The sequence below is a fragment of the Podarcis gaigeae genome, assembly GCF_964106915.1.
Source record: "Podarcis gaigeae genome assembly, chromosome: 8".
NCBI classification, from domain to species: Eukaryota; Metazoa; Chordata; class Lepidosauria; order Squamata; family Lacertidae; genus Podarcis; species Podarcis gaigeae.
The window spans coordinates 85546226-85568405 of record NC_139684.1 but is presented as its reverse complement, the minus strand read 5'-3'; the positions used below and the strand labels follow the sequence as shown (position 1 = coordinate 85568405).

General features: G+C 45.8%; 2 protein-coding genes across 13 annotated transcripts in view; one reads left to right on the top strand and one right to left on the bottom strand.

The window, feature by feature from the left end:
- ZNF541 (zinc finger protein 541) overlaps positions 1-1848 on the top strand; it is a 37263-nt gene extending 35415 nt beyond the window's left edge. For all 12 annotated transcript variants that reach the window (XM_083753598.1, XM_083753597.1, XM_083753610.1 and 9 more), the window contains 3 exons: positions 23-204; positions 515-695; positions 1653-1848. In XM_083753598.1, the coding sequence (XP_083609724.1) occupies positions 23-204; positions 515-674 (342 nt within the window). In that variant the 3' untranslated portion in view covers positions 675-695; positions 1653-1848. The remainder of the gene's footprint in view (positions 1-22; positions 205-514; positions 696-1652) is intronic.
- A 4647-nt stretch (positions 1849-6495) lies between these two features.
- On the bottom strand, positions 6496-18916 carry LOC310851421 (E3 SUMO-protein ligase ZBED1-like). Its single transcript, XM_083753815.1, has 3 exons — positions 18810-18916; positions 11547-11703; positions 6496-10973 (listed from the first exon to the last, which is right to left on the bottom strand). The coding sequence occupies exons 2-3, from the start codon at positions 11695-11697 to the stop codon at positions 8923-8925; spliced, it is 2202 nt and encodes a 733-aa protein (XP_083609941.1). The 5' UTR covers positions 11698-11703; positions 18810-18916; the 3' UTR covers positions 6496-8922.
- Positions 18917-22180: the final 3264 nt, after the last annotated feature.

The following is a 22180-nucleotide window of genomic DNA, read 5'->3' as shown; positions in this document are numbered from 1 at the left end:
ACAAATGTTTCATGATTTGCAGATAGCGTGCAGCCCAAAGAAACGGCACTGCCACCTGCCTAAACAGGAGAATAAGCTAAAACCCAGGAATTACAAAAAATCAGCACAGAGCACTTTCAGTCCAGCCAGCAGCCAGAAAGAAACTTTAGATAGGCCCAGAAGCACAGGCAGTCAGGGTGTGTTCCCATGTAAAGAATGTACAAGGTAACAATTCAACGTTTTGGTTTCTTGTGCCATTTTAAAAAATAAGTCCACTTGGTGCTTAGCCATAAATTTAAGCCCCCTTCCCTTTTTATGGTTGGCTTACTATGGCACTTTGGGCAGGGTTCATGCCAATCGCCACCCTTTGTGCCCATCGCTAAGCGAGAAAGAAAACCCCACCCTTTGTCAGGGGGGAGATCATATTCTTCCTGTTGCACCGAAACTGGGATTATGCGTGCGTCACTCTCGCATTGCTGTAGCATCTCACCTGAGTACTGAAAAACCCTGGCCTTTATCTCCCGTTTACATCTAGAGTGTTTGACAAGATAAAAAGCCGGAATGCTCACATGAAGCGCCATCGGCTGCAGGACCAGATGGAACCGATGATAAAGATTAAGTGGCCCATGAAGCATCTGAAAAATGAGCCAGAGAAGCAAGAAAGGAACTCGGATGTTGATTTCCTCCAGTGGTAACTGGGAAGGTGCAGTTTCAGGGTGAGATTGCTGGTCAACTAGAAAGTGCCAGTGAAACCAGCCAGGATTTGAGTTTTTGGTGTGTGTTTTAACCCTATAGCACCTGTTCATTCACTTGAGCGGGTTGAAATTAGGTTTGTGCACTGTACACAATAGCCTCTTTATGCTACTGGGAGCATAGGAACTGATTTTTTAAAAATAAAATAAAAATACTCATAAATAGCTTCTAGCTTGAACTCAGCTGGACTAGAAGCAGCAAATAAGTGCTCCGTTGTACTTTCAAATGGGCATCCATTTGTGGCTATTGCGGGGCAGAATTTGATGGTATGGATGGCACAGGGCTGCTATCCAAAAACAGCCCACATGCTTTTCTGACCTTCCATAATGTCTAGTAGCGAAATTCAGCATGTGATGGGACATCGCACTGTGTCTCAACACCCGTGGAGGCAGCCAGTGACGAGAGAGAGAGCAGGGGAATCCTGAGTGTTGGTATCACATCACGTGATGCGTTTCACAAGATGGGGCAGAGGATGAGGAGAACACGCGGGGGAAGCCTTGTTGCGGCAATGGTAATCCTTGTGTAGGATTGGCTCGTAGGGTACCACCCGCGATTCCATTTTCGGGAGCAGCCCTGTGCCAGCCATGACATCTAGTGAAAGGCAGGGTGTGCTAGGTGTTGACTTAAGCACCATTAAAACTTCAGCTGGGGACGAAAATAAAAGGCAGGATTATGGCATTCAGTTGGCTCATGCTTAAATTTACCATAGAAAAGGAGGTGTGTGAGTTAATTGAGTCTGCATTAAATTCCAATTATCCACAGTTGTAAGGATCCTATACAGCTGCCAATAACTGTAAAATAGCTTTTGCTCAATTACAGGGATGCTTGTTCGTGCTTTTGTTCAATTACAGAATGAAAGCCCTCGTGGTTCTGCTGAAATGTTACGAGTAACCCCCGTTCTCCCGCTCCCTCTCTTCCAGGGTTCTGTTATTTTTTTGGAGGACGGACGGAGTAGGCCAATCAATGAGAAATCACCATTGTATTTAGTATCTTTTTTGTGATTGATGTTCACACAACTGCTTTTTGATTCACGCTGTAGTACCACATTGATCTGCGTTATTGTTATTTTGTATGCACTCACAGTGTTGCTTAATTAAATTGGGTTCCACAACTGAAGTTGTAATGTCGTCCTGGATTCTTACATCAGAGGATAAACATCCAGACACGTGTGGAGGGAAGGGGGCAACACCCACCACAGTCGCTGGTGGGACTCAAACTACAGGCCTTCTAGGAGCTGTGCTGGACTGCAGTATACTGAACCACTCCAGCTCTTTGGAAACCATAGACTTACTTGGGCCCAAGTAATTGGAATAGCACTTTCCCTTATTCAACTGCGGGAAAACTGATTGGATTAGGGTTTCTGTGTGTATTTCCCTTTTGTCAGTAAGTAGCAGTGTGTTCAAGAAAGAATTTGTGCATCTAGCTCAGTGTTTCCCAAATTGGGTCTCCAGCTGTTTTTGAACTACAATTCCCATCATCCCTGACCACTGGTCCTAGCTAGGGATAATGGGAGTTGTAGTCCAGAAACATTTTGCCCAGCCATCCGGTTTCATGCTTCAGCCAGTCTCTGCAAGAAGACACAGTACCCCTTCAGTGAGCAGCAGTCAGTTTGGACAATGACCTGTGTAGCTAATCACTGCCTATCGGGCCCGATTTGTGTTACATGAAAAGCACTTTCTTGCGATGGGGGTCCACGCAGGGCCAACGTGCGTGTTGATTCTTCCCTAGAGAAGGTGCAACCTGCCTTTTATGGAGTCTGATGAGACTAAATTGCCATCGAGTTTAACCTCAGACTGCACGGTGAGGCAATACATCCATCATCACCACCACCAACCCCCAGCTACACAGTCCAAATGAGGAAGAGAGAGGGTGTACAGTGGTACCTCAGGTTAAGTACTTAATTCGTTCCGGAGGTCCGTTCTTAACCTGAAACTGTTCTTAACCTGAAGCACCACTTTAGTTAATGGGGCCTCCTGCTGCTGCCACGTTGCTGGAGCACGATTTCTGTTCTCATCCTGAAGCAAAGTTCTTAACCCGAGGTACTATTTCTGGGTTAGCGGAGTCTGTAACCTGAAGCGTCTGTAACCATACAAGCCCATAGGGAAAATCGTCTTGCGAAGCAACTCAAAAAACGAAAAACCCTTTCGTCTTGCGAGGCATTCGTCTTGCGAGGTACCACTGTAGCCTAATGTGTCCTTCAAGCCCAGGACAGCTTATGAAACGAAATTATGTATTTTCTCCCTGTTATTTGAGCATAACCCAATGCATATTTTAAAGCTTTTGCCTGAATCCTAGTTCTTCCTTGACCGACCCCATGATTCTGGCTTTATACATACTGCTAGAACCATTTGCCCCACAGCTCAGGCAACTAGCTGCCTTGCTTGTCCCTTTGCGGCTAGCCCCTAGGGCAGCCGAAATTCAGCTCCCACTTGCTACTACTGGACAGGCTTAACAGTTTGTGTATTTCAGAACAAAACTTAGCATTTAAATAAACTTCAGCAGAGCCCATGAATAACAAAACTGAACTATTTTTTAAATATTTTATTTTGTCCATTGAAAATGCTCATCTTTCCAGTTAGACCCAGTGTTACGCTTTTAAAGTACTGCACCTTGAAGCAGGTTATTGCACCATTATTTTGCATAAGCAGCACAGCGATGAAAAGAAAAATCACAAATACAAACTTGTGTAACTTGGCAGTGGTGTCAGTGGCGGTGGCCGAGACGGATTTCATTATTTGGAATTCTTCAGCTGCTGTTTCTTTTCTCCAGACGGCTTTGTTTTTATTTAAGATGGCGAAGGCGGTAAGTTTTTGGCCTCACTAGTGAATAGTGCAATCCAGGTTCTTGGAAAGCTACTGGGATTTACGGGACTTGACCATTTCATTCCATATCATAAAGAACTGCAACTGGACGCAACCAGCAAAAGTACGCACACAGACTGGAATGAGATGAAGGAAGAAAGAAATTTGAAAAAAAAAAATGAAAATGGCACTGAAATGCTGAAGACTCCATTGAATATGGTCATATATGAACTCAAGCTGTGGACCCTAAACTGTGTTTTGTATCATCGACTTGATTTTGCTCTGTGTATATCGCAATGTTCTTTTGTTGCTGTGGCTGATGGCTGACGCAAATAAAGTTTCATTCATTCCTTTATGAACTCAAGCTGTCCCTCTGACTCTGAAACATATAAGCTTCAGATCGCAAGGTAGCTATGGATTGTGAGAACCCAATTTAAATCCCAAGAAAGGGGTGTAGGACTGCACAATCACCTTGAGGAATTGTTTATAGGTCAGATCCTCACCCAGGCAAGAAAAAACACTGCTCAGAAAGGCCACTTGTTCTCTTGAAGATGCTGGCTCCAAGCCATTTGTTTATCCGTTCCTGAAGAAACTTTAAAAAATCATGGATGTTGCGAGACAGGATCTACCCCAGATTGGGAACGCTAGGACATGGTCATGCCGTATACACAACTGGCTGATGATCTTTGGGAAGCCAGCAAGGCATCAAGAACCTGCCCCCCCCCCAAACAAAACCAGGTTGGTTATGGTTTATTCATCCTTCAGTCTGGCTTTTGTCTGGCTTAAAAAAAAAATGCTTTAAAGGGAGAGAGAATGAAAAAGTTAATAATAATAAATTTATTAGGTAAAGGTAAAGGGACCCCTGACTATTAGCTCCAGTCGTGACCGACTCTGGGGTTACAGCGCTCATCTCACTTTCTTGGCCGAGGGAGCCGGCATACAGCTTCCAGGTCAGGTGGGCAACATGACTAAGCCGCTTCTGGCGAACCAGAACAGTGCACGGAAATGCCGTTTACCTTCCCACCAGAGTGGTACCTATTTATCTACTTGCACTTTGATGTGCTTTCGAACTGCTAGGTTGGCAGGAGCAGGAACCGAGCAACGGGAGCTCACCCCGTCACGGGGATTCGAACCGCTGACCTTCTGATCGGCAAGTCCTAGGCTCGGTGGTTTAACCCACAGCGCCACCCGCGTCCTGTTAATAAATTTATTACCCACCCTTTATAGTCCCAGGGTGGATTGCACCATTAAAAACAAGTTTGCTAAAACAGCTGCAGCGAGATAACCAGACATTGTGCTGTACAGAGCTTTACATTACGCTATCCTACATACCGGCAGACAGTGTTACAAGTTGTTCCGCACTGGAAGAATTGAAAGTGAAGGAGGAAATATGAAGGTACGTTCTTTCACCTTTGGTGGACGTGCCCAAAGATTAAGGCTTTCTGGGAGATGATCTATAATGAAATGGAAAAGGTATTTAAATATACCTTCTTGAAGAAACCAGAGGCCTTCCTCCTGGGCATAGTCGGCCAAGTGGTGCCAAAGAAGGATAGAGTTTTTTCATGTATGCAACAACAGCAGCAAGAATACTTATTGCAAAGTATTGGAAGACACAAGATCTACCCACCCTGGAAGAGTGGCAGATGAAGGTGATGGACTATATGGAATTGGCGGAAATGACTGGCAGAATCCGAGACCTGGGAGAAGAGTTGGTGGAAGAAGACTGGAAGAAATTTAAAGACTATTTGCAGAAACACTGTAAAATCAATGAATGTTAAAATGATGTTGGATTGAAAATAAGTGGTATTAGCAACAAAGCTATTAAGAATATGCAAAAATGAATTGATAATGGATGGAAATAGAGAGTTATAATATGTTAAAATATAGAGCTAAGATAAATGAAAGAGGCAAGGATTTGCTGATTTGATTATGTAAATGGGAATACAACAAGGGGAGGTGCGAGGAGGTCAAAGAAACAAGCAAATGAGCTTAAAGTTATGAAAAACGGATTTGTTTTTAAAATTTTCCTTATTTTCTTTTTGTCTTTTGTATGTTGTATTTTTATTTTCTTTTTTCATGTATTTTTGTATTCTTGTTTTTGTAAAACTTTAATAAATATTTCATTAAAAAAAATGAAAGTGAAGGAGGAAATAGTGGAAGAGTATTTTAAGCCAAGGGGTGAAAATCAGATGGTGTAATAAACTGGACACATACCAGATGGGATGTTGGAAAATGGTAGACTGAGTGATGATGAAGAATGTCTTTGCCTCTGAAAGAAGATCATTAGGGAATCTCCAATTCTCCACTCAAGAAAGACCTTAACTGCCAGCAAGGAAGATTTTGGCAAAAGGCGCTGCCACTATTGAGGGACAGACTGAAATGGCCACAAAAGAAACAGGAGCAGCTTACAAGGATGATAAGCAAACTTCTGAAGCCACAAAGATGAACAAAGAAGAGTTACAGAAACTGGAAAAGCTGAAGGAGGAAAAGTCAAAACTTTGCAAGTCAGTTGTTGTTGTTGTTTAGTTGTTTAGTCGTGTCCGACTCTTTGTGACCCCCTGAACCAGAGCACGCCAGGCACTCCTGTCTTCCACTGCCTCCCGCAGTTTGGTCAAACTCATGTTTGTATCTTTGAGAACACTGTCCCACCATCTCGTCCTCCGTCGTTCCCTTCTCCTTGGGCCCTCCATCTTTCCCAACATCAGGGTCTTTTCCAGGGAGTCTTCTCTTCTCATGAGGTGGCCAAAGTATTGGAGCCTCAGCTTCAGGATCTGTCCTTCCAGTGAGCACTCAGGGCTGATTTCCTTCAGAATGGATAGGTTTGATCTTCTTGCAGTCCATGGGACTCTCAAGAGTCTCCTCCAGCACCAGAATTCAAAAGCATCAATTCTTCGGCGATCAGCCTTCTTGATGGTCTAGCTTTCACTTCCATACATCACTACTGTACTGCGATAACTGCTAATGGCTGAGGAAACCTCATTATCAGCTCTTTTATAATGACAATTTCGTTGAACCAATGAAAGATGAAAGATGTTTGGGGTGGGGGGAGAGAAGCATTTTTATGACAGGGCTCAAAATTGGAAGCCACCTGGGAGCGTTAGTTGCACCCTGAAGTTGCACCCCAGCTGTGTAACTCCCTCCCCTTAGGGACACCGAAGGCCTTTACACTTACAGAATTTCACTGCAGCATAAAGACGTTCCTGTTTTTCAAAGCCTCTGGTGGCTACATCAATAATATCTTCAGCTTCTGTATTATAATGGTTTTATTGTTCACGCTCCTACCCTCCTACCCTCAGTCAATGGGAGATTGCTACTCCAGAACTCGCAAGTACTTCTCACAGGGTTGTGCTCATGTATCTGGAGTCGAGTGGCACACTTTCTTTGTTGCTGTTCTTCCTTGACACTTCCAGGATGCTGCAGAGATTGGGTTACGAACACAGACCCCAGCCAAGGGGTGTGTGCTAGCCTGTGTGGCTACTTGCAAAACGTGACCTGCGTGCATAGCTCCGAGTCCCGCATCTCACTTAAAATCAGCAAACGCGTTTTTAAAAAGGAATCCGACTCCACAATATCCACTCTCTCGTGCTGCTGCTAATTGACTCAAAGCGGCTTCGAGGACAAGCATTTAAACATATAGTGCAACTAATCAACGACATCAAAGGTTTTCTTCCAAAGGAGAAAGGCTCAGTCTTCAGTTACGTGCAGCAGGGGTCACTGCAGCAAGACTTCGAAAATAGCCTTAAAGAGATATACCTACAGTGCTGTCTGCTTTGTTATAAAAGGGCACCACAGTGCAAATTCTTTTCAAGGCATACTTCGTCGTTCTTAACCCTCGCCCTAGTCCTTTCCATTCTCTACCCTTGCAACCGTCCAAATTCAGATGCAACTCTGAAGCATCATCTGAAAAACAAAACATTGCTAGCAGTTCAGCCTAGAGGGTTCATCGACACTTTCATTTGCCCTGCCACTCCCCCCCAGGAAAACCTATAGTTTGCTGCTGAATTGGAACAATCAGGCTTTTCATTGGGCAAAATATTCCCGGAATGCAGAGGGTTGGCTCCTTCCAACTCTATGATTCTATGTCGTTTGTTCCAAATCAGTGCTGCAGAGTGGATTTTCCAGGAGAAAGCAATGGCGCAAAGGCAAAACCACCTGGACCCACCCTAGTAAACAGGAGACAAGCGGAAGTGTGGACGAGCCTTAAGAGGTTCATCTCACCTTCAGATCAAGGTGTCACTTTGTGTGAACACCACAAGGTTTTGACCTGCCCAGAGAGGCAGTATCTGAATGGATTTCCTGGAAGGGCCTACATAACAAACGCACCACTCACTCACAGACTAAGTTGCATGTTACCTTCTGCAGGTGGAAACATGCGTATTTTGAGCCTCTGGAATCCCATCACCGCCGGTTAGTACAAGGCAAGGGAACTGGGAAAGTCTGTAGGGCAGGATTAGCGGTCACCCTCAAGGTACAGCTATACTGCACAGATGTCTTCGTTCTGGGTGGAAGTGTAGGCTTCCTGCAGCCCACTTGGTCCTTGTGCCTTGATGCAGAAGGGTTGCCACAGTGCAGCGTTCTTTTGTTTTTAAAAACAGAAGCACCTAGCTTACTCTGAGGGTGAAGAGGTGAGGGTGGTGGCTTTCTGCATCATGTGGGACTAGCACATGGTAAACCGATGTGTAGAATGAGGTACAACTTTCTCCTAAGACAGGGTGCGGCTCACCTGCAGACCTCAAACTGTTGAACTCCAGCTCCCATCAAGTCCTAGCTGGCAAGGCCAATGGAAGTTGCATCCCAACAACATCGCCACCTCTGTTTTACAGGATTCCACCACAGGTAAAGGGGTGATGGAGGCTCAAAACACCTATGTCTCCCTCAATGGAAGGGCCTCATAGGAGCCTTAAAGGCAAATGAAAATGAAGATACACACTACAGCATTATAATGCACTAAACTAAGTGAGCCCCACGAGCTCTGGAGCGATTTCTACATTCTCTCCCTATTTACCTTCTTTTCCAGAGTAAGGTAGGTAAATGGTTTGGTTTATTATAGACCTCCAGACTAGGATTGGCCTTCCAGAAACACACCTGTATCTTTTGAGATTATTGTTGGATATGGCCCTTCTAAGGTCTGTTTTCTGCTCCAAGTCCAGCACACCCTTTCAAGAAAAAACACTACTGAGTTGTAGGTTGAGATACCACTACAGGGAAGAACAAGGGTGAGTTTAGACAGCAGGCAAACTTTTGTCTTTAAATTAAGCAGGCAAGATCAGGCCCTGACCTGTGCCTCCCCTAAAGTAACCTGAGGGCCAAGGTGTCCTCCTTCCAAGACTTTGCATCCCTCCACATCTCCCAGTGCAGCGGCCACACCGTAAGTCGGCACACCCGACTTTCAGTACTGGTTGTGAACCGCCTTACTCAGATTCTCGTTGCCATTTCTCATCGATTCTAAAAAATCGAAATTCTGGTGCAAGAAGAGGATTTGGTCCAGGTTCTCGGGAGCAAGCACACCTCTGCGGTGCTCCAGGGCGCTTTCGCTGGCAGCAAAGGCCTGTTCTGGTGGCACAACTGTAGCCGGGATGGCCAGGTATTGCCGGGCTAGCCTGGCTACGGAGGGGAAGCGGTGTTCATTGTTCTTCCACCAGTCCAAGGGGTTGGTGCTGCGCTTGCAGAGAGGCTCCACGATGTAGTTCTCCAGCTGCTGGTGGATCTCAGGCATACTCTCCGTAGGGTCCTTCCCCAAAAGGATGTCGTACATACTCTGAGATTGCCCGCTCGGGCCTCTCTCCTTATGGCCAGAGATCTGGCAGGCTGTTTCGCCAACCTCTGCTTTGTAGTCGGCGTTCGGCACCCAGAACTGGTTGGACAGTGGGGACTGGTGGTTGAAGAACTGGGAAAGCATGCTCTTGATCTTTTTGTGCAGCTCGCTCCTCAGGCTGGGGCTCAAGAACCTCATTTCCTTGAAACGTGGGTCCAGGAATGAGGCCACCACCGCTGGGCTCTCCAGCAACTTCTCCTCATCCAAGATGCCCCAGCGCTGGGTGAGCTCCGACCTGATGTTGCTCACCACCGTCTTGATGACGCCGCTCGCTTCTTCCGATTGCTGCCCTATAGCTGTGACAATGCCATGGATGCATGGCATCAGGGAGGAGATGGAGAAGTTTTGCTCCTCCCGCAAGAAGGACGTGGCGATCTTGAGCGTTCTCATGACGGGCACCAGGTCCTGCAAGAGCTTCCACTGGTGGTCGGCCAAGTTCTGGACCACCGTCGTTCCCTTGGGGTGCTCCTCCAACACGGACATGATAGCCCACTTGAGGTCCAGCAAGCACTCGCACATCTCAATGGTGGTTATCCACCGAGCCCCCGTGTCCATCACCAGCTTCAGCTTCGTCTTGTTGATGGCTTCCAGCTTGCTGTTGAGCGAGCAGGTGGCCTTCGCGTCCTGCTGGAAGTAGCAGACGATGCTGCGCGCGGCGCTCAGGGCCTCTTGCACCTGCTCCACTTCGAGACCCGCCTTGACGCACAGGTGCAGCAGGTGGGCGGCACAACACAGGCTGGTCCAGCCGTAGACGCACTTGAGTTGCGAGGAGTTGGCCCCCAAATCCTGCAGGCTGTCATGCATCACGCAGAAGACCGACTTGTTGGACAGCCCAAAGTCCGTCAGGACCGAGTACAGCCGGTCTCCCAAGTTACTCTCCTCTTTATCCTCGTGCACTTGCTGGGTCTCCAAGATGCACCTCGCCCTCCTCCACTCCCCGTCGATGAAGTTAGTCATGATGGTCAAGTAGGTCTGGTTGGGCTGGGACAGCCAGAACTCAGCGCAGATCACAATCGACTGGGCCGTTTGCAGGTAATGTTCTAGGTGTTGCTTGACCACGTTGTACCGGTGCCACAACATGCTAGAGAGCTGCATGGGGGACGGGAGAATAAAGCTAGGTTCTAGATAGCCAATCAGAAGGCCAAACCCTTTGTCCTTCACCACCGAGAGAGGGTGCAGGTCCCGGAAGATCATTTCCAGCACCAGCTCCAGAATCACGTCCGTCCTGGGTTCCGCGCAGGAGACGGCGTGGTACTGGCTGCTGTTTTCGGGCGTGAGCTGGCGGGCCCTTTTTATCGCCGTCTCCTGGGCCACGTAGTCGGGGTCGGGAACCTGGTCGTCCTTCAGCTGAGAGAGCAGGGTGTCACGAATGCTGTGTTTCCTCACGAGGTGCTCCCTCATGGTCGTGGTGCTGTTGTGGAAGGAGAGCTGCTTCTTGCAGACGTTGCACTCGACGTAGGCATCCCCCAGCTTCGTGTAGTAGTTCCACACCTTGGATTTGCGGCGGTCGACGTAGAGGGAGGCGCTCGTGCCGTCGTGGCCGCCGCCTTTCTCGCGCCTCCGCCTGGTGCACGGACCCAGGTTGGCTGGCATCGCGCAGGTATTGAAGACCATGGATATTTCCTCTGCGGGAATAAGAAGAGAGGTCAGGAACCTTTTGTCCAACACAGGGCTCAAACCCACAACCCCGAGATTAAGAGTCTCATGCTCTACTGACTGAGCTATACTGGCTTTAATATCGCAAACTATAGCAATGCAATGTTCAGTTTAAGCTGGTAAATGAGGTTAGTAGATTTTTAGCTTTGTTATGAAAATACGGATAGCGGTTTTTTGTACAGTGGTACTTCGGGTTAAGTACTTAATTCATTCCGGAGGTCCGTACTTAACCTGAAACTGTTCTTAACCTGAAGCACCACTTTAGCTAATGGGGCCGCCTCCTGCTGCCGCCGCGCCACCGGAGCACGATTTCTGTTCTCATCCTGAAGCAAAGTTCTTAACCTGAAGCACTATTTCTGGGTTAGCGGAGTCTGTAACCTGAAGCGTATGTAACCCGAGGTACCGCTGTATTTGTTGCTGTGATTATATTTAAAAGGAGAGAGGGAGGCGGTTCTTCATACACAGTTTTGTGGCAAAGTGGCATATAAATAAACAGGTAAGGATGATCGCAACGGAGGATGCATGGAAGGGAACGTCCATACCTTGTACTGTCTGAGGGTAGGATGGCGCAAGGATAGGGAGGGTTTGCACTTCTATGATCCCCTCCTTGGGCTGGGCGTCCCCTTCGCTATCCTCTAGCTTGACGCATTTCTGCAAGAATTCGCTGACCCTTTTGGAGCTCACATCTTCCATTTCGGGCTTGTGGGGAATCGAAGAGGAGGGGAGAGAAACAGTGAGAAAAAGCAGTGCAAGAGTGTAGATCCACACACACACACACACACACACACACACACACTCAGCTTCTGCCCCACAAAACGAGCTGCATAGGTAAATTGCCTTCACTTTGACACCTACTTCCATTGAAACCACTTCCTCGCAGGAAAGTGGAGAGTGAAGTCTTTGCAAGATCGGGGCCTTCAGGTGAAATAAATAAGGAGTCAAGAGCAAGGCATCAGTTCTAGAAAGGTTCTGCGTGAAATCCAATCTAGACTTTTAAAAAATCTATGAATTGCATGACCTATATGTAAGCACAGGGGTGTTGAATAAAATACTGTGGGGACCAAAGGTGGATGAACTGCCCCAGAAGGAGCACGACGTGTCCCCCAGTAAAGGTACTATCCCACCCCATACACCCAGCCCCGGGTACTTCCAGGTAAGCCTGGAGAAGATCACTGTATGAAGCACAAGAAAGCGGCTGCCCGTCAGTGTCAACTGCACTAGGTTAAATGGACTCGATATAAGGCCGCTTCTGATAACACTTCCTATGTTCCTGGGCATCCATGTCGTAACTGAGATCTAAGCAACTCCTCCATCATCCAGGGTCTTGCTAGATTCAGCTTAGGGAGAAGGGCTTAAGGACAGCAAAAGAGTCCAGCACCAGGAAGCATGTGATCCCTGCATTCCTAGGGGTTAGACTAATCATGGGTCGGCAAACTAAGGGCTGTGGCCTTCTGGATCCGGCCCGTGGAGGGTCTGGGAATTGCCATGTGGATTGCCAGTGTGTGCGTTCTTTCCCTCTCCCTCACACAGCGCCGCCACCTCCTCCTCCCTCCCTCCTCCTGGCTTCTCCCCACCCTGCCTAGAGGAGGAAGGGGGCTGGGCTATGTTGGTGCCAGCAGCAGCAGCAGCGCTCGAGTGGCCACCATTTAAAGCAGCCCCTCTCCAGAGCCCTTTCGCACGCTGCTCATCATCCCCCTGCCGCTTGCAAGACACAGGTAAGCAGCCACCGGGGCTCGTGGTGCTCTTGCATCTTCCCCCCAAAAATATAGTCCGGCCCCCCACAAGGTCTGAGGGACAGTGGACCGGCCCCCTGCTGAAAAAGTTTGCTGACCCCTGGACTAGATGATCCATGGGGTGCCTTCCAACTCTACGATTCTCTAATTCAACTGGACCAGAGACCACATCCTTGTTTGCACTGGAACCACACTGCAACCACAACACACTGGTATTAACTAACACAAAAGCGGAAGCTCCGAGACTCGCCAAAAGCTAGCTTAGAGGAGAGGCTTACTGGCTTCAAATTCTCAGCAAATGAAACTGATTTGTAAAAATGTTACATGGGGGGAAAATTACGAGAGAGAGACATTGTACACACTTTTGTAAATCAAGAAAATGTTTAATAAAAACAAAAACAAAAGATTATTACAGCAAACCCCATTTGCAAGGATCCAAAGGATGGAACTCCCAGTGTCCTGCAACCAATAATAATAATAATAAGAAAAGCTGCCCCAAATTTAAATAATTCAAGTTGTAAATCTTAGCAACTGGTTTTCCAACCGTGCCAGTTTTGGGGAAAGAGAACTTGAAGCAGCTGCATGCACTGTTCTCACAAGGAGCAGAGTGACTAATTTATTGGAAGGGGTGAGAGTCCCTTAAGGTCACCTGCCCCATGACACACTCCTATATAAATTGAAGGTGTTTTACAGTAACATTCACTAGATGTTAGTGGTGCAGAAAATCATATAAATGCCATCTGCCCTCTATTTTTTTTACTTGCCTTGCAAGCATCTTTCAGCAGCTTATGACTCAGCTGAACAGCATGTCGTCCGGAGGTGCTCAGCTGGTTTTAAAGGAAGAATAGTTCCTATGTCTTTCAAATGTCCCAGATTGTATTGCTCTGTTTTCCTTCGGACCACATCGGCGAGGCCAAGGGGATCCTTTTATCTGGGCAGCCCAGGACCTCCACACACCACTGCCCAGGCTTGAAACCCGGGGAGGTCACTGCGGTGCTGCTAACACAGTGGTTTGACTTCACCCCCAGAGGTGCACTCCATTGTCTCTTGAGGCAGACGGATGTCAACAACAGTACTTGAATCCCAAAGTACCATTTGGTGAAGGGATGCACTCACTTAGGGGGTTAGTACCTTGGATGCCGGGACGCGGGTGGCACTGTGGGTTAAACCACAGAGCCTAGGACTTGCCGATCAGAAGGTCGGCGGTTCGAATCCCCATGACGGGGTGAGCTCCTGTTGCTCGGTCCCTGCTCCTGCCAACCTAGCAGTTCGAAAGCACGTCAAAGTGCAAGTAGATAAATAGGTACCGCTCCGGCGGGAAGGTAAACGGCGTTTCCGTGCACTGCTCTGGTTCTCCAGAAGCGGCTTACTCATGCTGGCCACATGACCAGGAAGCTGTACACCGGCTCCCTTGGCCAGTAAAGCGAGATGAGTGCCGCAACCCCAGAGTTGGCCACAACTGGACCTAATGGTCAGGGGTCCCTTTACCTTTACTTTGGATGCCGCTCACCCAGGGAGGTGTAGCATGGGGGAGCTAGCGAGGGTCGTGGCCCTGGGCACACAATTTTGAGGAGGCACAAACCATGCCCCCCCCCCCCAAGCAAGTGCTGGTTTCTGCGGGAATCCGTCTCCTGCCAGGTTCCAACTCTGGCTCCCTGTCTTTCCCTGTCTGCCTCTGGGGGTCCCGGGCCCTAAAGCCCAGCCTGGCCTTGCTGCTGTGTCCCCAGCTTCCTCGCTGAATGGCCACCTGGCTGGTAGTGGGATTTGCAGAGCTCTGGTGGGTGGTCACTCTGGCAGCATCAGCGGTGAGGACTGTGGTGGCACTAAGGGCTCCATTCACCCTCTGTACCCTGCCCAGAATGTGCGCCCCGGGCACCGGCAAACCACGCTACGCCACTGCCCTGAGCCAGTCTCTGTGTACGGAAGCACCATCATCAAACACCCACATCATGCATTTAAAACAACTCTTATGCCACTTTAACAGTCCTGGCTCTTCCCCCCAGCCAAGTATCCTTTGTTAAGGGTTCTGGGAGTTGTAATTGAGTGGTCAAACAACTCTTGGCACCCTTAACAAACCAAGGTTCCCAGGATTCTCTGGAGGAAGAGACCATGCAGACTGTTCAATTGGTACAAGAGCACTTTGAAAATATATAGTGTGGATGTGACCAAAGATAATTACTGTACGTTTGCCTTGTTTTGTTTTTGCATGGTGCCCAGCAGAAGAACCATTTTCCAGCACCCTTGCTATTGCGGAGGGAGGTCAGAGTGCATGTCTTTGCCTTTTCAAATGGATTAGAAACCACCTCATTTTGGGGGATGAGGGCAGAATGGCAAATGAATTAAGGATGTGATCTTAGACACACTTAGCTAGGCTGTAAGCTTGATTTAACACCCTGGGGCTTTTGAAGAAAAATAGGAGGGTTGCTCTGTGTACAACTAAACCTCTCCTGGTATGCCCCGCGAAGGACCTTAAGGTCCACAAATGACAACATTTTGGAGGTCCCAAGTCGCAAGGTGGTTAGATTGGTCTCAACCAGGGCCAGGGCCTTTTCAGTACTTGGTGGAAAGCTCTGTCACAAGAGACCAGGGCTCTGCAGGACTTGACATCTTTCCGCAGGACCTGCAAGACAGAGCTGTTCCACCTGGCCTTTGGTTTGGACTCAGACTGACCCTTATGTTTCCCTCCCCTTATGGTTTTGATCTATGGGCTACTTTTAAAATGAGGCTGCATTTTAAATTGTATTTTTAACCTGTATTTTAAATTGGTCTCCCCCCATTGTTTTTATTGTAATTTTACTGATGTTAGCCACCCTGAGCCTGGCTCTGGCTGGGGTGGGCGGGGTATAAATAAAATTTATTATTATTATTTTTATTATTAACAACTGTAGACCTCTTCCCTGCCCATGAGATTCCATGCCGTGTCTATCTCATGCAATGTAAGCTCCTATTTTGACCCCGGCTGAGCAGCGAGAATATTGTTGGCCCAAAAATGGAAACAAGAAGAATTACCGACTTTGGAAGACTGGAGAACAAAACTAATAGACTATGCAGAACTGGACAAACTAACTGGAAAAATCAGACTTCAAAGAGACCATAAGTTTCTAGAGGACTGGGGAAAATTCAGAGAATATTTGAAAACTGTATGTGAGGAACATACAACGCTAGTGTGTTTTAAAGAAGCTTTGTGAAAAAATAAGGAATATTGCAAGAATGTAAATGAGGATAAAAAATTTTTATTCAAAGGCGATATTATAATTAAGGAATGTGAAGGTAGAAAATTAACTATGGATGATTGTCAGAGGAGTTGAGGGAAGTTCAATAAGTCAAAATATGTGATGTGGAAAATTGTATGATTAGAGATATTATGGAAAAACCTAATAAAAATTTATTATTATTATTATTATTATTATTATTATTATTATTATTATTAAGAACTGTAGACCTCTTCCCTGCCCATGAGATTCCATGCCGTGTCTGTCTCATGCAATGTAAGCTCCTATTTTGACCCGGCTGAGCTGCTGCGCTTCCCTAACTGAAAAGGAAGGTAATTTCCACAATATGTGCACAGAACAGCAGATCCGGAGGCCCTATGGGAGACCAGATGCAAACAGAGATTCGGCACATGTCCAAGGCTCCCTGTTTACCAGAAAGCATTCTGGCTCGACTCGATGGACAGCTACAGCTGCCCCCAACATTGCAACGAGTCTGTGCTGGCCGGAGGCTGTGCCTGTGCATTGTTGCACCTGCAGGGTTTTAGAACTGCGGACATGGGACACCGAGGGTCATCCAGTCCAACCCGCTGCAAGCAGGAATATGCAGCTGTTCCATACAGGAATCGAACCTGCAACCTTGGCGTTAATAGCACTATGCTCTAACCAACTGAGCTATCATCCTGCAGGATGAAGCTGGTACCCATTTTACCCGGCCTACCCATCTGGTTGCTTCCGAGTAACAAGATCTTCCTATTACAGTGATACCTCAGGTTAAGTACTTAATTCGTTCCGGAGGTCCGTTCTTAACCTGAAGCTGTTCTTAACCTGAAGCACCACTTTAGCTAACGGGGCCTCCTGCTGCAGCTGTGCCGCCGGAGCACAATTTCTGTTCTCATCCTGAAGCAAAGTTCTTAACCAGAGGTAATATTTCTGAGTTAGCGGAGTGTGTAACCTGAAGCGTATGTAACCTGAGGTACTACTGTACTCAACAATGTCTGCCAATGAAGCGCAGATGTTTTTGCAGATAACCTGAATGGCATTTAGTTATTGGATTAACTAATTAATACATGTTCATATTGCAAGGTGTGTGTTTAGAATCCTGGAACGAAGGAGACTCTTGCCACCCTCTCGGTACAGAAGAAGATAATTCTCGGAAATGACTGGCAGAATCCGAGACCAGGGAGAAGAGTCGGTGGAGGAAGATTGGAATAAATTTAAAGACTATTTACAGAAACATTGTAAAATTAATGAATGTTAGAAGGATGTTGGAATTAAGTTATGTGGCTTTAGCAGAAATGTTATTAGGAAAAAACAGACTGTTAATTGGTGAAAGGAGGGAAAGTAAAGTTACATTATATTAAGATAAATTACAGGACAAAAATTGGAAAAGATGGAAAGGATTTGCTGAAATAGTTAACAGAACTAGAATACAAAAAAGGGAGGTGTGAGGAGGTCAAGGAAACAAGCAAATGAAAGATAAGTTATGGGAATGTTCGTTGTGTTTTTTTTAATGGATTTTATTTTTTCTGCTTTCTTCTTTTTCTTTCTTTTTTTCCCTTATTGTGATGTGTTGGTTTGTTTTTGTTTAATATGGTGTTTTTACTTTTTCTTTTTGTAACCTTTAAAACTTTAATAAATATTATTTTAAAAAAAACAAAACAGAAGAAGATAATTCTGCCTATACCCACTTTTCATGAAATCGAGCCTTCTGCCAATACTCAGGTCCTCTTAATCTTCGCAACTTTAACCAGCTAAGAGAACAGGAACTAGCAGTATTATGGGGTACTTGTTTTGGAAGCCAGGCAGTATTCCTGATTAAACACACCAGCTTTTAAATCCAGGTGAAGCTGGGGTTTGTGTGCGCATTCCTCCTTTTGCAAAATCAGCAGCTCTATCCCTCCTTTTGCAGCAGCTCCAAACACCCTTTTGCAACAAGGAGTCGGTGTGGCTTGAAATATTGATTTTTATTTGTCTCAGTGCTCCACATTCCCTGGTCTCATTAAACAACACATACTGAAAGGCTGTTTCACACCGTTAGTGACATTTATAATTAAGCTGACATAGCCGCTTTCCCCCTTTAAATGAATTGGAAGATTTAACCCATTAAACCACACAGCTTAAAGCTTGCATCCTTAGATTTAATATTTAATAGGTCTGCATGTAGTATAACAGGCAAGTCCCACCATCTACCTCAGATATACTAAGGGCAGGAGCTCCCCCGCCCCAATTTAAATCCATCCATAGACACATCGGAGCCCCCAAGGCAGCCACACAGGAAGAAAAATCCTTTAATACGAAAATACACACAAATGTTGTGGCTTAAAACGCATGAGCGCACGATTCATTCGTTCGTTCCGTTCCTTGATTTCGACACAACTGCATCAAATATTTCAATCTGCAAATTTTTCCAAGCAGACATCTAGAAGACCAAGCGCACGTGCGCGTAAAATACTGTTAGCACGCTTAACGTGGGTGGGAAGCGGAGAGGCGCAATGCTGCGCTACTCCTGGAAATAAAATTGCTTTTTCAGCTCCGTCTGTGTTGCAACCCAGCCAGTCACCCACCCAGACAGACAGACAGACATCCATTGCGAAGGAGAACCGATGGGGCCGGGAACGGCGCGTTTCTCTTTTTGCAGGTGGATTTCACCCCTTCTGAACCTCTCTTCCCTTTAAAACCCCACATTAAAGAGCCAGGCGCGTCTGCTTTGAGCGCACAGGTGGAAGGAAAGTTTCCTAGAAGCCGAAGGCAGAAAGGAAGGGAGGAAAAGAGCGAGGGGGCACACAATGAATTTTCCACTCCCCTCCGCATGCATGCGCGCGTGGGTGTACAGATGTCTGGAGATGCGCAATGTACTTACCCCTTTGTTACCATGAGCATAGCGCAGCTTCTTCGGCTCTTTGCAGCCTCACCGCTCCTGGTGCAGCAAAATGGGATTACAGCCTAACCTTTCATCTGGAAGCGATTCCTTTAGGGCTCCTCTGAAAAGTTCACAGCGGGGCGAAAAGCGTCCCTCGTCGGGGCAACCTTATTCCCAAAAGGCAAAAGGGCACACACCACCAACGCCTTCTTTCAAAATGTTGCATTTTATTTTTTTTAGGAAGTCTGCAACCAGCTGAAAAAAAGCCACATGGCAAATTTATTTAGGGAGCTGGACAGAAGCACCTGATTGCACCTGTTTTGCTATTATTATTAATAGAGTACCTAACATTTGCTCTGCGCTGCAGAGAGGCTAAAGGACAATGCAGCCACTGTCCGCAACCTCACTAAAGGAATCAGGGATGGGGAGGCAAGAGGAAAGCAAGGAAGACTTCAGGTGTTGATTCTTTAAGTTGCAAAAACTCAGCACTATTGTTGGGGGAAGTTAAAAGGAGTTCCTAGAAGGAAGGTATCTCTCACAGAAACCCAAAAGAAAAGAATGCAAGCTCCAAGTGAAAAAATAGGTCTTTATTTAAATACAAATGCACATAGGGGCAGCCTCAGAAGTTAGCAAATGACTGTGGTGAACCATATCCAATGCAATCCTTTGTATATATTCCTAGATTACACATGTGATTTCTATTGATCACTCAAAGCATCGCAGCAATCATAGTTGTTGCAACCCAAACTAAACCAATCAAAATTGGTGATTATATATACGGTACTTATTTTTCAGTATCTTCCTTTCTTAAGGCTTTGACTAATTTACCTATTCATTTAATGTCTCTCAACATCCTCTTTCACCCTTCTACAAAACAATTCAAGATTAAGCAAAATTGCCACACCTAGCCAATTCTCTTTTCATGTATACTGTACAGTGGTCACCGTGGACTCTTGTCAGTTCGTTCCCTTTCTAGATACAATACCTAAAACTCGTTTTGTACTATAAAAGGTAGGTCAGCACAGGCTTTTTACCTAGGCCGTAGGCTCAGAGGAAAATGGAATCATTGAAATGATGCAGTTTTATGAAATTGCTATTTTTGCCATCAGTATCAACTCACCTGCGCCTTTTGCTAAGTGTACACAGTGCACACAATCCTGCAGCCCTTACTGTCTTCTGGCTGATGGGATGAGAACCTAGGGGAAACTAGAAATGATGCTATTTGGTGGCGGCAGGTTGCTATATATAGCTGCTCCTTTTCTGGCCAACGGATGGGGCTGGAATACTGGAACCATCAAGGATATGCCATCTCACCAGCCTTGCCTCACCTCCCTGCCTTGGGCCGTATTAGGTGCTTAATTAGATGCTTAATTTTTATTGGGTTTCTCTCTTTCTTTTTAAAAAAGCCAATGTTTTTTGATTTATTATTCTTTATTAAATTTCTACACCATCCCTTCATCCAAGGATCTCGGGGTGGTTTTACACTGTAAACACAAAAATACATACCATAGTAACAAACAAAAAACATTAATACCCCCCACAGTATTGTTATCATTATTTTAATTATGTTGATTATCATAAACATATGTACAAACACATAACAATACAGACAATAAGGGAACTATACGTGGAACATGTTCAGTATGTGAATATATAAATAAACAAATTACAGAGATGCATACAGTGGTGCCTCGGGTTACATACGCTTCAGGTTACAGACTCCACTAACCCAGAAATAGTACCTCGGGTTAAGAACTTTGCTTCAGGATGAGAACAGAAATCATGCGGCGGCAGCGGGAGGCCCCATTAGCTAAAGTGGTGCTTCAGGTTAAGAACAGACCTCCGGAACGAATTAAGTCCGTAACCAGAGGTACTACTGTAAAAGTTTGTAAATATCAGTGGTTCTGTGTAACACACGTTTTTCATTCCAAGTTGCGAGCTGCCTTGGATTCTGCACTGGGAGAAAGGAAGGGTATAAAATAAAGAAATAAATTCACAAAGGTGAAGGTAAAACCAGCGCAGTGAGAATTGATTATTTAACTTCTATACCTCTTAGAGTATTAAAAGTATCTTTAAGCGGTGTGCAACAAACTGAAGCAAGAACAGGCAATCAAAATGTCACAGAAACACAGAGTTACCGTACATATAAAAACGTTACATTAGTACAAATTACCAATAAATAAAAATGAATAGCAATGCCCTGTTGTGATGGAATGCTGACTGTTGGGAGAAGGCGAGACGAAATGGAGAATATGCAGCAATTGTGCGTTTTATCCTCTGCCCATGACATCGTTTTTTTCATCCCCTCCCATGTCTGCAACATACTGTTGTGTGGGCATGCAGAGCAGCTGTTAATCTTTTCAGTTTTTTCTCCAGATTCCCTGGTCACAAATGATATCCTGCCTAGACACTGGCTTTTCATGCAGTCATGGCGCTAACAAGGTGCTGGCTGTTCTAGGGCAAGAGTGGCAGTCTGTGTGAATTAAAGGGTACATGGTTAGGCTCCAAATGCAACCCAACATTCTGAGCTCATTTCCAAAGGAGGCTTGTTGAAGCATTAACAGTGCAATCCTGAACAAGGCCTGCTGAATTCAGTATCTAAGCATTTAAAATATTCCCATCTACATGTAAGATGGAAGGTTTTCTCTCTCCTCAGGGCTCTGGGCTCCATGGGTCACAGCAGCAGGGAACAAAATTCTCTTATTTCATGACTAAATAAAGAGGGTGGGGAGGAAAAGCATAATCAAAAAAGGAAAAAAATATGCATATGTTAATTTATATGTGTCGTGCAAACTTCGAAATAGTTACTGTAAATTAAATGCATCCGTTATCTTTCCCGTGACAAATCAGGATTTTAATATCCTTTCCGCATACTGCTTTAAGAATTCTAAGGTCTCAAACACAGAATAAATCTTTTTATATCAGTTCTGAGGGTGGGGATTTTTCCAGTATCAGGTCCGAGCTTTTCTTGGTAGTAATTTATAGATTCCTTATGCAAAATATTTTAAATATTCGGGACAGCTTCTATTATTATTAGCAGAAGTAGTAGCATTAAATGCATAATTATTTAGGCTGTTTGCAAAACCAAAACAAACAGCATTTTATATATACAAAGGCCCGCTCCGCTAGTTTTCTATTTCACTAAGAATTCTCTTTTTAAAAAAGGAGTCGTTTTTTAAAAAACCCAAACCCGTAAATAAACCTATACCCCCCCTTTCCTCTGAAGTGGTACAGCCGAGCCAACCTCAACACCCCCCCCTCCTCTCCACTCAGTGGACTCTACCACCTCCGTTCTAATCGCTTGTAACGCGACGAGCAACCTTGCGGCTGCTGTCGTCACATGACTCCGAGTGAGTCAGCACAGCCTGGGC